Source organism: Natrix helvetica, assembly GCF_964273705.1.
Source record: "Natrix helvetica genome assembly, chromosome: Z".
NCBI classification, from domain to species: domain Eukaryota; kingdom Metazoa; phylum Chordata; class Lepidosauria; order Squamata; family Natricidae; genus Natrix; species Natrix helvetica.
Window position 1 is genome coordinate 113,187,173 of NC_138554.1, and position 17,181 is coordinate 113,204,353.

Consider the following 17,181-nt stretch of genomic DNA (forward strand, 5'->3'; position numbering starts at 1 on the left):
AACCCATTTTAGATGGCAAATTTCATTGCTTTGTCTTTTTTTACACAGTTTTAAATTTTCCTCCAAAGAAGAATACATTTTTCCTCCTACAAATGAAGAAACAAGCAAAGGGAAAAGAGTGGGGTGGCTTATTCATGTCTGCTTGATAGACTTTTGACAGGAGAGGGATGTCAATCTAGAAACTCCTGACTCACACTCAATTACTTTGTCTATCAGGGATGGGCAACCTGGGAGAACTACTCTATACACAGCAACACATCATATCTACTGATATGGGAAAAACACAGGTGGATGGACATAATGAAAACTGTGATAGGATAATTAATTTCCATTGATCTAGGGTCCTTGGACGGATAGATTTCAGGGGATCTGTGAATTTGTACTGCAAAAAAATTACAACTTAACATATTTTTACTTTTTAACTGTATTTGAGCATAATTGAGTTTGTAAGTTTATCAGACTCTCAAAGGGGTCTATAATATAAAACAACTAAGAAAGTATGAATTAAATAAATATGGTGAGTGTGAAACAACTAAGAGCTGAGTATGACAGTGTCCCTGTTCCGAAGGCTTCTTGTGGGCTTTGGGTAATGTAGAATCTAAATCCAGATGTTGTAACTGAACCACTACTTCACTAGCGCCTACATATTTTATAGTGACTCCCATATTTAAATTATCTTTCAATCATATCCTGCATCTACACTGTTCTCCTTACTCATTCTATTGTCTAATAGAATGAAATATCCTTTTGAAGCAGCTTATTATCTCCCACCAAAGATGTGTTAGTTGGTTAAAGGGCCATAAGCATTCTGCCAGCCTATATAGCTTCCAAAAACTGGTGTGTTTGTGTGTGTGTGTGTGTGTGTATCTTCTATAGTGACAGAAAACAACAATGTATGGACACTATTCATCTTAGGAACTTTTTGTTCGCTTTTTCTTTTAATGACCCTGTAATCTCTTACATTGGGGTGGAGTTGGGGGTGATAGAATGGAGCTGAGCATTTACTGGCCAGATGCCCTTCTTGACACCTATGTGGAGTTTACAGCAGTTATTTTCTCTTTGCGCTCAGACAGGAACATATCTGCTGCTCCTAGGATTGAACTCACAGCCTAGAATAATCACAGCCTCCTGATTATGAGGAGAGAACTCCACCTCTAGGCAACCATGCTGCTCTTCTTATATTTAATTAGTTGAATTTAAAAAATATATACAGGAAGGAAAATTTGATTAAGCCAAATGTACTGTTGCTGTTTCTTCCCTTCCTTGTGTATGTGAAATGTTAAAATCTGTGTCATTAGATAGATCTTCAGCAAAAATTTTGGTTGCTTTTCCTATGTGCAAAACAATTAAGATTCTTTCTGTCTTTCCTCTCACTCCTAAAGCAATTTTAAAAGCAATGGGCCCCCACCAATACTTGCGAGTTAGGAAAAGTTATCACTTCCAACCTCATTGTTCTGAAGCCAAAGTGCTGCATATCCTAGAATTAGCAGGAATTATGCAATAACAATAACTCAAATATGAGTTGTTTATAAGTTGCCTAATAATTTATCAATATAAATTCTGTTCAGAATTGTTTTCAGGTTATTTTACTTGAACCTCTGCATACTTTCACACTGAAAGAAAGTGTGCTTCCAAAACCCAGGCAAGCATTTCATATACTGAGTCCAGATTCTAACACGAGCATTATTCATTATCTTCCATAGGACACGTAAGGCTTCAATTAATTGTACTGTTGGAGAAACTACAGTATGAATCGGATATCATGGTGGTTTCCGTTTGAATTCAATGGCGTTCTGCATTACATCTTCACTATCTTCCAAATGTTGACAACTGCAAGTTGCTGTCTTTAATCTTTACCTAGCAAGCAAGATCACAACCCATATGTCAATTTTCAACTGTGTTACTACGGAAATTTCTGAGTGCATGGAACACAGAAATGAAAGATGAAAGCATCTCAAAATCTCTTTCATATTTATCAGCCATCCAAACTGACAGTATTATTTAAGAGCTATTTTAGAAGGATGAGAAGGATATTGGTTGGACTAATGGCAACTATCACTTAATATGTTAGTGCTCATCTTATGATACAGGGAAATTCTGCATGTAATTCCTCCTGCTATTGTGCAGCTTTTTTTTTTTTTCATTTTAGTCAGAAGATATTTGCCCGGGGAGCCTGTTTCTGTGTTTTCTCATAAATCAAGGGATTTCAATGAATCCCCCTAGTTTAAATTTCTATTTGAACAGGAGATTATACGAAGATCTGAGATAGCAGTTTTAGATAGAAATAGACAAAGTGGAGTAGATTGAAAGGAAGACAAGGGACATAATTTACAGGCTAAAATACACTTTATGAGAAATTGGTTGAAAGGATGGAAACTCCAAATTTAGTATAGGACAACTGTAGATAGGAAAGATCTTAGAGTCAGAGAGGTTCACCTTGAAAGTAACGCTTAGATGTAGTGGCCTTAAATTATAGAACAACAATTTTAAGGTGAATATCTGCAGAAACATTTTGAAGGTAAAGGTAATATTAGACTTTTTTGGGATCTACAACAGATCATTCTACAATGATTCCTATTTTAAAATATAATTTTATTGAAAGCTTAAAAAACAAGAGTAAAAATTAATACAACTTAAAACAGAATAAAAAAGAAAAAGGAAATAAAAGAGAAAGCTAAAGTTAAAAAAAAACAAGTAGAAATGAAAGAAACAAGATATAAAGACAGGGCTTTCAAGCTGCTTTACAGAAGTTATAAGTACAATTGTAAACTTAACTCTTTGTCTGAAGTTACATTATGAATTCTCACTAATTTATCCTATCTACAGTGTCAAAAACCATACCTTCTGAGTTAATTTTTTTCTGTTTATCCTATAATGATTACTATATCTTTGTGATTTTATGAAATGATATAAACTATCATTTGTTTTATCAGAACAATGATTGACTGGATTGGAATATGAATACTAGTCAATATATATTTATTTAAATAATTGGAATTGATATTGTTTTAAAAGAATTATGATTTTAAAACCATGTTTCATAAGATAATAGTTCTCCGTACTTCATAGATATAATCAGATCTTTTAAAAAACCCTCACAGAATACTATCAACACAGCATGTTGGTTATACGTAATTATGAGAAGTTCCCAGTTGGAGCTGTAATTGAACAATTAGGTTTTATTGCATAATTCATGTAGGAATAGATGTATAAAACAGTCTTCACATGACAGTATTTATAGTTTGCAGGGGACAATGTTGCTAAATTTTATCCATTTATATATTTTTTCCTCTATATAAAAATAATAAACAAATTATAATGTTACTATCACAAGGACCCAGTCAGTGAAAGAATTTTAATTTCCAACAAAATCCAATGGGGCAAATTTTAATGTCACATGAGGTTATGCACAAAGTAGTTCAGATGAGGGGTATTATATTGGAAACAAGTAAGAGACAACTTTGCTTTGATCTGCATCCTCTCTTCACCTTGTCTGGCACTTGTGAGAGTTATTTGGCAGGTACTGGCATATGTCAAAGCATCTTTTGACTATTGTCCAAGTGTCTATTGAGGCCACAGTGGGGACTGAGTAGCTCCAAAAAGCAACTTCAAGTCTATGCTTTGCATGGTCTTTTATCAAAATGGATCATAGCTTCAAAAATTTAGCTTAACTCACACAATGTTTTCTGGCTAAAGGCCCTCAATAGTATAGGACCAAGAAAAAAAATGGCTCTATTGACTTGCATTACTAGAATACACTTTTTGTCCCTGTCTTTTAAATAAAACCAGTAGAGGGAAGCAGCCCTTTTTTCACACTATCATACTGATAGGCTTTTGGAACATGTTATCAGTCCAGAATACATTGGAATACAGAAGATAAGGATGCAAAAGAAATTCATCAGAGACGTCTTTTCATGGAAAGTGTTCACACGTCTGTCTTAGCAGATTCTATCACTACAGAAATGTATGCTCATGGAATACAGTGCTGCCAATTTTAAACAGTACAAAATCTAGAAAATATATTTATTTGAAGTTATGTAACCAAAAAATCCATGTGCCAATTAGAGGATATTTTATGCAGACCAGTCCATTTTAGGAAAAATAAGTGCAATGTGTGCATCTGATTGGTAATTATGTAAAAAACAAAAATAAATAATTCTTTTCTTTTACTGTTACAGAATGGACTATATTTGGATTAATGTGCACATACTCTAATTTTGAAATTAATAAATATATGGCAGGCCCTTTATTTTTTTAAAGATCTGAATAAGGGTCTATGCAGGTAAGATTACTGAGCTGAATGTCTATGGAGATTCTCAATCATCCAGGTCACAGTTGTCCCAAAGATGCTTTTTTGAAGAGGCAACTGGATTTTCTGGTTTTTATTTATTTTACTTTTCATTCAAGAAGCTACTTCAGCTCTGAATAGTGGGGAATGGAAGGATTTATACTCCTTGAAGACAACTGTTCATTTGCATTCTTTTTAGCGGGTTATTAAGGTTATCTGTGTCATCAGGGACACCCGAGTGGTGCAAAATAGTGTGGAGCTTTCTAGGAACTGTTGAAAGGAACTGTATTGTAGATTGGAGATAGATCCTCTCTGTCCAAAATATGGACTTTGTTGTCCTGTGTCTTTTAAATGCAGTTGGACTGCTGAATGTAATCCTGATGTGTTTGTTCTCCAATGTTGTGCCATGTGTTTATGAACTGGTTGTTTTGTTTCCCCAATATACAGATCTGCACATGGCTCACTGCATTGTACTGCATATACCATATTGTTCAGTTTCTGTCTGGATGTTTGATCCCTGAGGTGGACAAGCTTCTGCCTTAGTGTATTTTTGGGTTTGAAGTGTGCACGTGTGTTATGTTGGCTGAAGATTCTCCTGAGCTTTTCCAGTATACCTGCAATGTACGGAATGACAACATTGCTTCATTTATTGTTCTATATTACTCCATTGTCTATTACAGAGGAGCTCCTGTAGGGTCTTTTTTGAGATGTATGTTGCAAGCATATTGGAAAAGCTCAGGGGAATCTTCAACCAACATAACATATGTGTACACTTCAAACCCCTCAGCATGGATGTTAAAACAAAGAAACCTTGGTGCTTATTTCTCCCGAAGTCAGAATCTGAAATTTTATGTTAGATAGCCTTTCTTATTATTAGAAAACTTTTAGGCCTTTAGTAGTTTCCCAGTTTCCAGAATTAGCATTCATAGGAATCCCATATGATATATGCACCTCTAGAACAATTAATTACATCAATAATGGCAGTACATACTGATTTTCATCAGACATGGGAGTCAAATAACCTTGGCAAAATAAGAATTGAGGACAAGGATACACTAATTGCCCAAATGAGCCAGCAATTAGTGTTGGCTCTTCCCCCCTCCTTTTTCATTAATTGAGGGTCAATTTTTTTTATAGCCAGTAAAAAAAATATATAACGAACAGAGAAATACAGAGCTGATGAAAACAGAACTAAACTGTATTAAGTTAATCTCATTTTTTTTAAATGTTCAGAATCGGACAACTTCCAGCTATAGAAATTTTATTCTAGTAGCAATCCCGTTGAATGGTGAGAATTTGGCAAAGAATGAGATAAAAATAGGGTACAGCTATATTCATTATTGATGTACCAGGTCTTCGAAGTAATCCAAACCAGGAAACCGAATCCAAGAACATTAGCACTAATTTTATTGTACAGTTATAGTAACAGAATCTTGCAAATCCAAAAGCACTTGCTTCCTCCACTGCCTTTGCATTTCAGAGAAGTAGGGAGGGTCAATTCTCCACCCCATTCCTCCTTTGGATTAAGATTTAATTTATGAGACCATTGTGTAAATTGCAGCTCTTCCCTCCTATCTCTTAAGATTATTCTTACATGGTGTCATCTCAGTCATCTATGAGGAAATGTGACTTTTTCAAGCATATTCTTCCCCAGGTTTTACAGTTGTACAGAGCTGCCCTGCAATCCTTGGAAAACATGTAATTGCTTCAAAGCCCTGCAGAAAGAGACAAGGGAAATGCCTCTGTGCAAGCCAAAGCATTGTATTTTTTTGGAGTCCTACTAATAAAAAAACCACCTTCTCTTTCCAAGGACATGTTTGACTATTCAGGCAAAGAAAAAAAAACTTTTTCAAAATGATTAGGTGTAAGTGTGTGTGTGTGTGTGTGTATGTGTTAGAGAGAGGGGGGTGGGGACATGTTTGCATAAAAGATAGACTGCATTTGAATGAACTCACATTTCCTTAAAATATGAAAAAAAATCTACTTGATTTGAAATGTCAGATTTTTGTCAGATTATGCAAAGTGAACGCTAAGGAAGCCACTTACCCCCAGTTGCAACAGTAATTTCACGTAGGAAATGGCCATAAAATGGAAAATCGAAGGACAGATTCACTCTCTGCAAGGAACAACACCAAAAGATAAAATTAATAAAGAAAATTAGAGCAAAGAATCAGTCACTTCAGAACATGATCCAGCTCTCAAAAGCTGCTTCCATCTTAAGGCTTTTTTACATTAGTTTTCCTCATTTGGGTTTTTTTTTTTTTAGTATTAAAACTGTCTAAAAAGATTTAGCAATATATAAAGCAGCTTTTTAAAAATCCCATAATTTTCACACAGAATGGATATGCTGTTTTGTGATTATTGAAGCTCTCATCTAAGCCACTGGAAGCACGACAGATTGTGAAGCTTCATAAAAAGAAAGAAGTTTATTAAAAGTGTTAGTGAAAACTGAGTCCATCATCCAGGTATATTTGATGCTATCCTTACAAAGCTGATAGGCCAGGACTGAATTTGCAATTCTCTGTTGCTTAAATTTCCCTGAACTAATTTTATTTTAGTCAATTTTATTGTAGTCTTTCTTCTAGGTACGGGGGTATCAAACTGGTGGCCCATGGGCCAAATGCATTATGCACCGACCCCAGCTTCACAAAGAGAAAAAAAATGTTTCCATAGGTAAGAATACTTAGAGCCACATAATTAGATACTTAGATAAACCATCAACTCATTTCCTTGTATTTGGCTAACAGCAATATATGAACACAGCCATTGCATTTATAGAAAAGGTTTATGTTTTATGCTGCATAGGCCCAGTCATATTGTGACTTAGTCAATGTATTACTATTAGCTAAGGAGGATATATGAAATACATTTCATTAGGAAGTGATAGTTCTGTCCTGAGCGTCATTAATAGTTCTGCAGAATTGTGCAAAGCAGAAAGAGACCTATTTTACCATTTATGATGCGACAGATCATAAGAAAAGCATATCTTCAAAATTTTACAATTTATCACCATCAGTGCCCTGCTAAAGGTCAAGGTTGAGTTAGCTACATGCTTCAATATGAGATTACAGAATGAGTTTCTTACTATGTAAAGCACAAGAAACTTTGGCTGTACATAGCTTTGGAATGGATTCTGGAAAGATGTTATGCCATGCAGTCACTGATCTTAAGCTCTTTAAAATGGTCACTTTAAATGTTTACATAAACTTCATTTAAAGTTATACCCATTCACTTTTGAAAATTTTTCCAGATAAAATACTTAACCTGGTATCAATTGTACTTTTGTACTCTAATCTTTAAGATTAGATTTCCTGTCTTCATAGTAAAACAGAAATCCTTATTAATATCTGTTTACAATCAAGAGCATAACTCTATTTTATAAAGATACCATCCCGATCAACAAGGGATGTGCAAAATGCAAGATTTTATATAAAATATTTTCTGATGTGATATTAATAATGTTTGTATACATCAGTGCTTCAAGGCAAGATAAATCATGAAATAGAATCTACAAAAAATAATGGAACTCTACAGATAAAGGCTGTAATAGAAATTCGTTCAGTGAAAGGTGGGACATTTATGTCATCGTTTAAAATGCATGATGAGTCAAATCCAATTTTAGAGATGTATTTTGAAGCCAACAATTCATTCTCATATTCTCTCTCTCTCTCTCTCTCTCTCTCCCTCCCTCCCTCCCTCTCTCCCTCTCTCTCTCTCTCTCTCTCTCTCTCTCTCTCATACACACACACTCAAGGCATCTGTATGTTCAAAGGTAGAAGGACTTACAAATTTCTAAAATGGGAGAATGGATGGTGAAGATGGTGGAATTGGCAGACATGATAGCTTTGATGACAGAAAAGTGGCAAATTTAATTCTACGTGGAAACCATTATTGGAGTTTTGCAAAACAAACCTGAAAAACTGGTTTGCGGATTTGATGATTAGAATTATATGAGCTTATCAAAATAATGTAGGCAAATGTTAACCTTAGTGTAAGAGTTTGATGTATTCTTATATCTTTATCAAAGAAAGTTGGAAATCATTCTTTTCCTATTTTTCTTACTTTTTTTCTGCACTTTTATTCTTATCCCCTTCTAAGACTTTCCCCCCTTTTAATTTTCTATTTCTGTTTCTTTATTTCTTATCTTTGTATCTTTTTGAAAAGTAACAAAGCTATAAGAATTCTTACCCTATACACCAGTAGAAACAGTCATAAGCAAATAATACTATGTTCCCTGGGGAGAGGCATTGGGGAAGACGTTAAGGAAGTTCAACTCTTCTTCATTGCATAAGAAGCTGGGCAGCAGTCATTCTACTTTGGTTGGGCAGAAATACAATACTGGGAACTATAGTTGAATTCTATAATTCTTTCTTTCCTGAAAGTTCCTGAACTAGTAGAGCAGATTTATCCCCATCTGAATCAAAGTAAATTGGACAAGTTTAAAATAAACCCATATTTTCTAGAAATAGTGGTTTGCTTATATTATATTAACACACAAACCATGGTTCATCATAGCTGACCCTAAAAATTACAATAAATCAAATCCAAGAAAACTGCATTTTGATTCCAAAAACCCTGTCTATTGTCTGCTCTTCTCTCATATAACTGCTGCAAATGTTTCCAACAAGTTGAAATTAATTTAGGAAGATTCCATTCAATTTGCAAAAATAACCTTGAATGATTGTGAACTGGGTTACATATAATCCAAAAAAGTAGGCAAGCAGGCAAAAATATGTCATTGGTTAAACAGAAAAGAAAAAACTAAGCCAGTGCTTAAAGCTGTGATTTTTCTCTGTTTGATTAAACCGAGACCACATTTTCTAATTTCCAGAGTAGTGAAAATTATGTTTGCCCAGACATACTCTCATTGAATTCATGGCAGTTGATTCTGAGGACCAGTGTATTTAAGATTACACTCTAATTTACATTAAGTAATCTTCTGTAAAGTATTCTTGATATATACATATTTACTTTCCAGTTCCTATTCAAAATTTAAAAACTTAACTTAGTTTCAAGCTGATGATTTAGCCAAAAAAAAAAATCACTTCTTTATTTCCCTTCCAATATTCTACAAGTATATCCACAAATGTTTTCTTATTACTTAATGAAAATAAATATCCTTTCTATTTCCCTCTCAACATTTTCTTCCTTATCCTTTTACACATTTACTCTTTTATTGCAAATTCCAGACTCTTCCTTTAGAGCTCACAATCTTGATGCTTCTTTGATCTTTACACTGTCTCATATAATCTACCTCTCCTGCAAAAGCTTTAAGTTCATTTCCCCCCCCTCCCTTTATTTCAGCTTTTGCCTTAAAGGCAACTCCTTTGTACTGTTGGACACAGAACACAATGAGCCTCTTATTTGAAAATCCTTTTTCCTTAACAATAGTTGATGCTTTCTTTTCTAAATATGTTTGCACAAAATAAGTTTCACTCCCTTTGATGGCATTGGTTCTATGCAAAAATTCACAGATTGTATGTATAAGGCAACTTTCTTATTACAATTTATAATTGATATAAATTTTAGGCCCTAATAGCCTTGGATCAAACATAACCTAGAGATCCAGTTATGAACAACTTTGTTTTCCACTTACTTTGGGTGGTAAATTAATAATTATGTTTCTAATGTACTTAGCTCACTAATGAATACTTCCTACTTCTCTCTAAAAAGGGCAAGAAATAAATAGGGGCTTAAAATTCCTACCTAGTTCTTGCAGGTAGTTTCCTTAAATCACTTCCTTGTGTGGTTGCTAAAAGAAATAGGAAGATCTTGGCCATTAAAAACTTTTCTTCCACATCTTAAATCATAGCATGGCCTCAGTTCCAAGAGGCCAAATATATTTATTGGTTTCATAGCTAACCATTGTTTATTGTTAAACTTCTTCCAAGTAGTCTTAGTTTTTTGAGCAACTTTTTCTCCTGTGCCTTGCCATGAAAATGTGAATAAATCCAAACAGCTCAGTAACTTCAATTATGCTAATGGACCATGGATGTTATAAATCAGGAATGAATATCTGTACTGAGTAATTCTCAATTTCCTCCCCATTCTTCTTGTCATCAGCTGACTTTGGTGCCAGGACCTTGGCTTATATTTAAGACCATGGTGTATGATACTGGTTTGTTTCAAAAGTTGATAACACAAATTAAGCTAGAATTGCCAGATTAGAATATAATGGGATTTTATACAGTCCAGAAACTTTAAATCAAATCTGATGTCTTACAAAAGAGAACAGACTGAAATAATTTAAATTGAAATACTGGTATGATATTTCATGGTCTCAACTTCTTCCTGTTCTTTTCAGGCCTTAATAAAACAGTGAACACTTTTACATAAAGAGACACAGCTCTTCTTAATTTGGTCTGCTCATTTTTTTACATCTTGCAGCTAACAGAGTTTGTTCCATCAAAAGTGATTATATACGCTGCTCTAAGAAAAGCAACTTCCTCCTTGGTATCTTTAATTCATGGGTGTACAACTTTTTTCAGCCTAAAGGACAGCTTCAGCTATTGAGCAATGTGTCAAGTCTTGTTCTCTAAAGCAAATATGAACATATTTAAGAACTTTATTTTTTTTTCATTCTTTATTTTTATTATTTTATTTTCCATTTAATGGACCAACTTAGGAAAGAAGGGAATCCCTTCTTCCTGCAGATAATTGCAGCAATACACATACATTGTATTACGCCAATCTGGAAATTGACAGTGATTTCAAGGTAGATGATTTATTCATTGCTGCAGAAATCTGGTCCATGAAAGTATGTTGCACTGATACCAAAAAAAAAAAAAAAAGCTAAGATGTACTTTACCTTCTTTATCCTTTAATCTTCTACATTCACAAATGCAGAGAAACCGATTCCAATTTTGATATTAAAAATAATGCAAGCAGATAGTCTTCAAATCAACCATTTGTTTAATGACAATTTGAAGTTACAATGGCACTGAAAAAAGTGCCTGTGACTGCTTCTTACATTTATGATAATTTCTCATCTCCTGATTACATGCTCAAAATTCCGACACTTGGCAATCAACCTGCATATATGGTGGTTACAGCATCCAAAGGTCACATGGTAGCCATTTGTGAACTTTTGGGAAGCAAAGTCAATGGGGAAAGTTGTATTTGCCTAATGTCTGTGATTCACTTAACAATTGCTTAACAACATGCAAAAATATCATAAAATCAGAGGTAATTCACTTAACTACTGCCTTCCTGAGCAATATAAATTCTGATTCCAATTGTGGTTGTCAGTATGCATTATTTCCTTTTTAGGTGACTGTCAGACATTGGATCATATAGTCACTAGCTGCCATTTGACATCTTACACAGGAGGAAAAGCAGACTTTCTTCAACTAAACAAATATTGTGCTTATTTGGATAAATATATAGAACACCTACTATTATGAATCAACTTATTTTAAAATGTAACCTATAGCTTATATGTATAATTTCTTGAATTCCTCAAACCTTAGAGAATACAGTATTTCCATCATAGGTGTACCATAGTATTATGTGCTCCTTTTAATAATTTTATTACAGTTATCCATGTGCTCTATGCTACATGCTAAATAAATAAATAAATACAAACAAACAATTGTGTAAGTAACCATTTAATAATTGAAATCTTTTTTCTATGTGTTCATGTGTGTGTTTATTTGTGTGTTGGTTCTTTTTCTTAGGGAGCTATCTGCATTTTCTCCACGAATTTCAGCATGATATAACATTACACTTCATAATGACAAGATGCATCTTTTTAACAAGGACAAAGAAAACAGGCAAGTTCTGACAAGGTAACTATTAGGAATTATAACACCCAGACAGTTCTTTTATATGCCTCCTTCCTTCTTCTTTCAAATTTATTATCTTTGAGAAACTGGAATAAAGCATAAAACCGTGAAATGATGTCAAGTCTAAGAAAAAGCCACATTTTCTCCTTGCTCTTTGAGAGAAAAAAGTTATAATCTAGATTTAACTGTAATTGGTATTCTGGATTTTTTTTTTAAATAAAAGTTTGAATGAATTTGATATACGAGATCCTTGCATATGAAACGAATTGCCAAGGTTAAACATATTAAATACCTACTTGATTGCAGAGCCACTTCTGAGAAACAGTCACATTAATTTGGGTCTGGTAAAGGGTAAAGTTATTATAAAACTATTATTCTATAATGGTTTGCTAAAAGATCCTTTAAACTGAGATATGTAAAACTAATTGTTTTGGTCAAAAAAGACAACCATTTATTACAGCAGATTACTATTCTGCCTTTTAGTAGTTTGTAGACTTAAAATATCAAGAAAAAGCAGAAAAAATCATGTTTGTGCTTTCTAACTTTTAAAATGGTAAAGTGATATTGGATTTTATTTATTTATTTATTTATTTTCTTCACATTTCTAGACCGCCCCCTCTCCCAAAAAGGACTCGGGGCAGTGTACAGTCCACATAACGAGCAATAAGTATCAAATACAAATATAAATACAGATATAAGTACACATAAGGAGGAGGTTAAAAATTTAAAAGAACTGTACGGAAGAATATAAATATGGTTCTAAAAACCCTAAAATCAGTTAAATTTAAAACCGTACCCTATAAATAACCAGGTAAGAATATGTTTCCAGGAGGTAACAGTTGTCACAATTATAATTATGCCAGGCCAGCTAATCGAAACAGGTGAGTCTTCAGCTAATCGAAACAGGTGAGGATTGAAAAGTGTATTGAAATATTTTGCCCAAAACAAGGTTATTTCTAAAAATTATGATTTGCACCCAAGAATTTGTCTTTGTGGTTAATAATTTGAGACTAAATTGTCATTTCAGAATTCCACTTTTTTTTTGTACATGATCATCCTTATGAAAATTTTGATTGAATTGGCTCAATAAGAAGCAAGTTACTGTCCTCATATCTATTGGCTTTCTCTGTAACCAATTCTCATTTTGGTCTTGAAGTTTCTGCAGCTACTTTCAAATATGGTTCATATGCAAAGAATTTAAAGTACCCACCACTTGAGCATAACTATGCCATTAGGGCATTAATGTTATTTTTTTTATATGTCTGAGTGAAACTTATAGTTGCTTTCATATAAACAAAAATAATCTTTAGTTGTCATCCCCAAATTGTTAATTGAAGTGCAACCACTAATTACCACAACAAAAACTGATATTAATTCCTAATGCTTAATATTATTTTCATCAAAGCATTCTTCTGTACAGCATAGATCTCAGAGTAACCATTTTTCATATAAAACTGTAGATCGCAAAATTAAGTCAAGTGAAAAGTATCATGAGGTTTATGTAACTTGCTATGTGCCATCCCTTCAAGTTAAGCCAAGTCAAAAAACGAATACCACAAAGAATCCTGTAATACTACTTTATTGTTTTAGAGTATAATAACAGAATGTTGAAAGTTTGTCCAAGTTTGTCTGACTCCTATTATGCTAAACAAAATCAGGACAGTGGTTAGAATGCAATACAGCAGGCTACTTATGCTGACTGCTGGCTGCCAACTGTTCGGCAGTGCAAGTCTCACTGGCTCAAGGTTGACTCAGATTTCTATCTTCCCGAGATCGGTAAAACGAAGACCCAGATTGTTGGGGACATATGCTGATGCTGTAAAACGCTTAGAGAGGACTCTAAAGCATTGTGAAGCAGTATATAAATCTAAGTGCAATTGTGATTTGCTTCCATCTCTGTGCTGTATATTATAGCTTTGTTTAACTATCATTCAAAGTTATGACAGACTACAAAAAAGCTACCTGTCTTCAAAGTTATGACTGCCACTCCCCCCTCCCATATGGTTAAGTGATTGCATATTTGTTGCTCAATATCTACATGGCCACAATTTGTAACATTTGTTGTTGTTTTTTTACAATAGTAAAGTGCAACCCGCCCCATCTATGAGATATGTTGGATTCACTTAATAACCATGTGGCTCACTTGCTTTGTAAGCATCACAAAAATAATAAAAATAGTAACATTGAGTCAGATCACATGATGCTTTGCTTAATAATTTGACTTATGACCAAAATTCTGGGCTCAGTTGTGACTGTAAGTGGAGGATTACCTGTACTATTTTCTGAAAGTTTTTCCTTAATGATTCACATTTTAAAGGTCATCTTTAAATTACTTTACATTACATGATAATGGAATCTCATCCTTCTTTATCAAGATTCTGATCTCATCATCAAACCAGAATATGCATTACAATTATGCAACCACAGACTTCACTTAAATGAGTTTGGTGTGCTTAACTGCATGAAAGGTTGCATGTTGGAACAGATCATTTATTTATATCCTGCCATTATTTTTATAATCATTTTACTTATTTTTATAAATAACTCAGGACAATGAACATGTCTAACACTCATCTTCCCTTTCCCCTCACCATAATTAGTTAGGTAAGTTGGGTTAAGAGAGTGGCCAAAAGATACCCAGCTGGCTTTTTGCCCAATGCAGGACTGAATTCATGGTATCCCAGTTTCTAGCCTGCTGCCTTTATTACTACAGTAGACAAAATTGCCCGGTTTTTGAATGCTGTATGATCACTTTCACCATGCACTTTCAATGTATGCATCTTTTAAAAAATATATACAATATATATATGTATTTGTGTTACAACCCCTGGTATGACTAAATATGGGAGGAAGGTCACTACTCCCTCTTTCTGTCCTTTGGCTTATCACAAAGACCATGCAGGCAGAAAACCATATATATATATATATATAATCCCAGTAAGGGTACCTATATCCCTGGCTCAACTGATAAGGAAGAGAACCCGTGGCTTAGTGGTTAAGACTCCTGCCTAAGATATATACAGCCCGGGTTCTAATCCCAGTAAGGGTATGGCTAGCTGATGAGAGCTAATTAGCTCGAAATAGATCTATCCTAGTCTCCCTTTATTTATTTATCAGTACAATTACAACACACACACACACACACACACACACACACACACACATATATATATATGCACACACACACACACATACATACATACATACATACACACGCAGACACACACACACATATATACATATATATATATATATATATATATATATATATATATATATATATATATATATATATACATACATACATACATACATACTCACACACACACATACATACATACATACACATACACATACACATACATATATACATACATAGTCACAACCCCTGGTATGCCCAAATATGGGAGGTAACACACTGCTTCCCCTTTCTTTCCTTCGGCTCACTCCAGATCACCATCCAGGAAGAAAACCATATTTTTAATGTTGCCTTTGTTATATTTGTGTTGTATTTGGGCATACCAGGGGTTGTGACACAATACATACCTATTTCCCTGGCTTAGCTGATAAAGGAGGAGAGCCTGTGGCTTAGTGGCTAACACATCTGCCTAATATGTAATACAGCCCGGGTTCAAATCCCACTAAGGGTATGGCTAGCTGATGAGAGCTAAATAGCTTGAAATAGATCTATACTAGTCTCCCTTTATTTATTTATCAGCACAAATACAACAATATATATATCTTCCTTAATCATCATTAGCAGAAAAGTTTGTAACTGAAAATCTGCAACTAATCTGTTCTGTTTGGCATATTTGAATTTAATAGTTTAATATCAGGAATTTTGATAGCTTTATTTTATTTTTTAAACAAAGAAAATAGCAACTAAAGAAACATACAATTTCTTTGTCTTTTCCAACTGACATTCCAAAGTAAGCCTATCTTAGCCAAAGAGTCATGCCAGTAAGATTCTTTCGGTGCAACCGTTGACTTTCTCTTACCATATAATCCATCATGTACAGACATTTCACAAAAACTTTGTGCTATATCAGATTTATTCTTTTAACTGGGATCTCTGATTCCATATTCCCAATCCATTTGTAACTCTTTTTTACTGTCTGAGAAAAATAATTTTTATAAATTATATTTTCTAAATCTGGAGAATGTATTAATTATCTCTCTTTTCAGATTCTAGAATCTTTTCTATTGCTTCTGTCAGCATGGCATGTGCTTGCTGAGTTTACCAATCATGGAAACTGTTTTAACCTAACGAAGGGCAGAAACGTAAGTGGCTTATTTCTTTCTCTTTAGTCATCTTCCTTTCTTTCAACTTCTTATATTTTCTAAATATTTACTATTAGTGAAGAATCTCTTAAAAAATGACCTGACTTCTCAAAAAACATCCAAGTGCTTCTCTAGTGACAGAGCTTGAATCAATTCAGTCACATCAACTGAATTGCCATTTCTGCTACTGAATTTAGATTCCTTTAGGACTAATCTTGATTTTCCTGGTGGCTTTCAATACATGGAAAAATGATAGGAATTCTATTTGGCAGTAATGGGGCACTGAATTATATATGTAAATCAGAAGCTTAGTTAATATCCTCACACAAGAATTTTGTGTAGGATTAGAATTAGCTAAGACATATTTTTGATACGGAAATAAAATTACATCTGTCACCTCTTTCTCATTTGACAAGTATCAACAACTCAAAACAATAATATTTTGACAAGGATTTAATAGCGCTCAGAAATTCAGCTCATACAAATGTAAAGGATAAACATAGGGCTGTTTCTTTCTAGTTCTAAATATGGCAGTTAAGCTAGTCAATTTAGACTATAATTCATCTGTCAAACAAACGCAAGGGCAAAGCAACTGCTGACTTGAATGTCACTGAAACTATTTCTTGCTTTTAAAACATTTTGTAATCTTTTCGCAGTTTTTTAAAAAAAGAAATTCAAAGGCTCATCAGATTAAAAAAAACTTCATGAAATGTTTGCCTACAGGTATATAAAATGAGACCATTTCTTCTTAAAAAAAAAGAGACAAAAATCAGATAAGGATTTCCAAATTTGATTTATAGATTAATATTTCTGATTACATGCTCTGCT

At 33.7% G+C, this 17,181-nt stretch overlaps 1 protein-coding gene across 1 annotated transcript in view; it reads right to left on the minus strand.

Moving 5' to 3' along the window:
• PLXDC2 (plexin domain containing 2) overlaps positions 1–17,181 on the minus strand; it is a 289,186-nt gene that overhangs the window by 89,928 nt on the left and 182,077 nt on the right. The window contains exon 4 of the mRNA XM_081970903.1: positions 6,335–6,404. Within this exon, the coding sequence (XP_081827029.1) occupies positions 6,335–6,404 (70 nt within the window). The remainder of the gene's footprint in view (positions 1–6,334; positions 6,405–17,181) is intronic.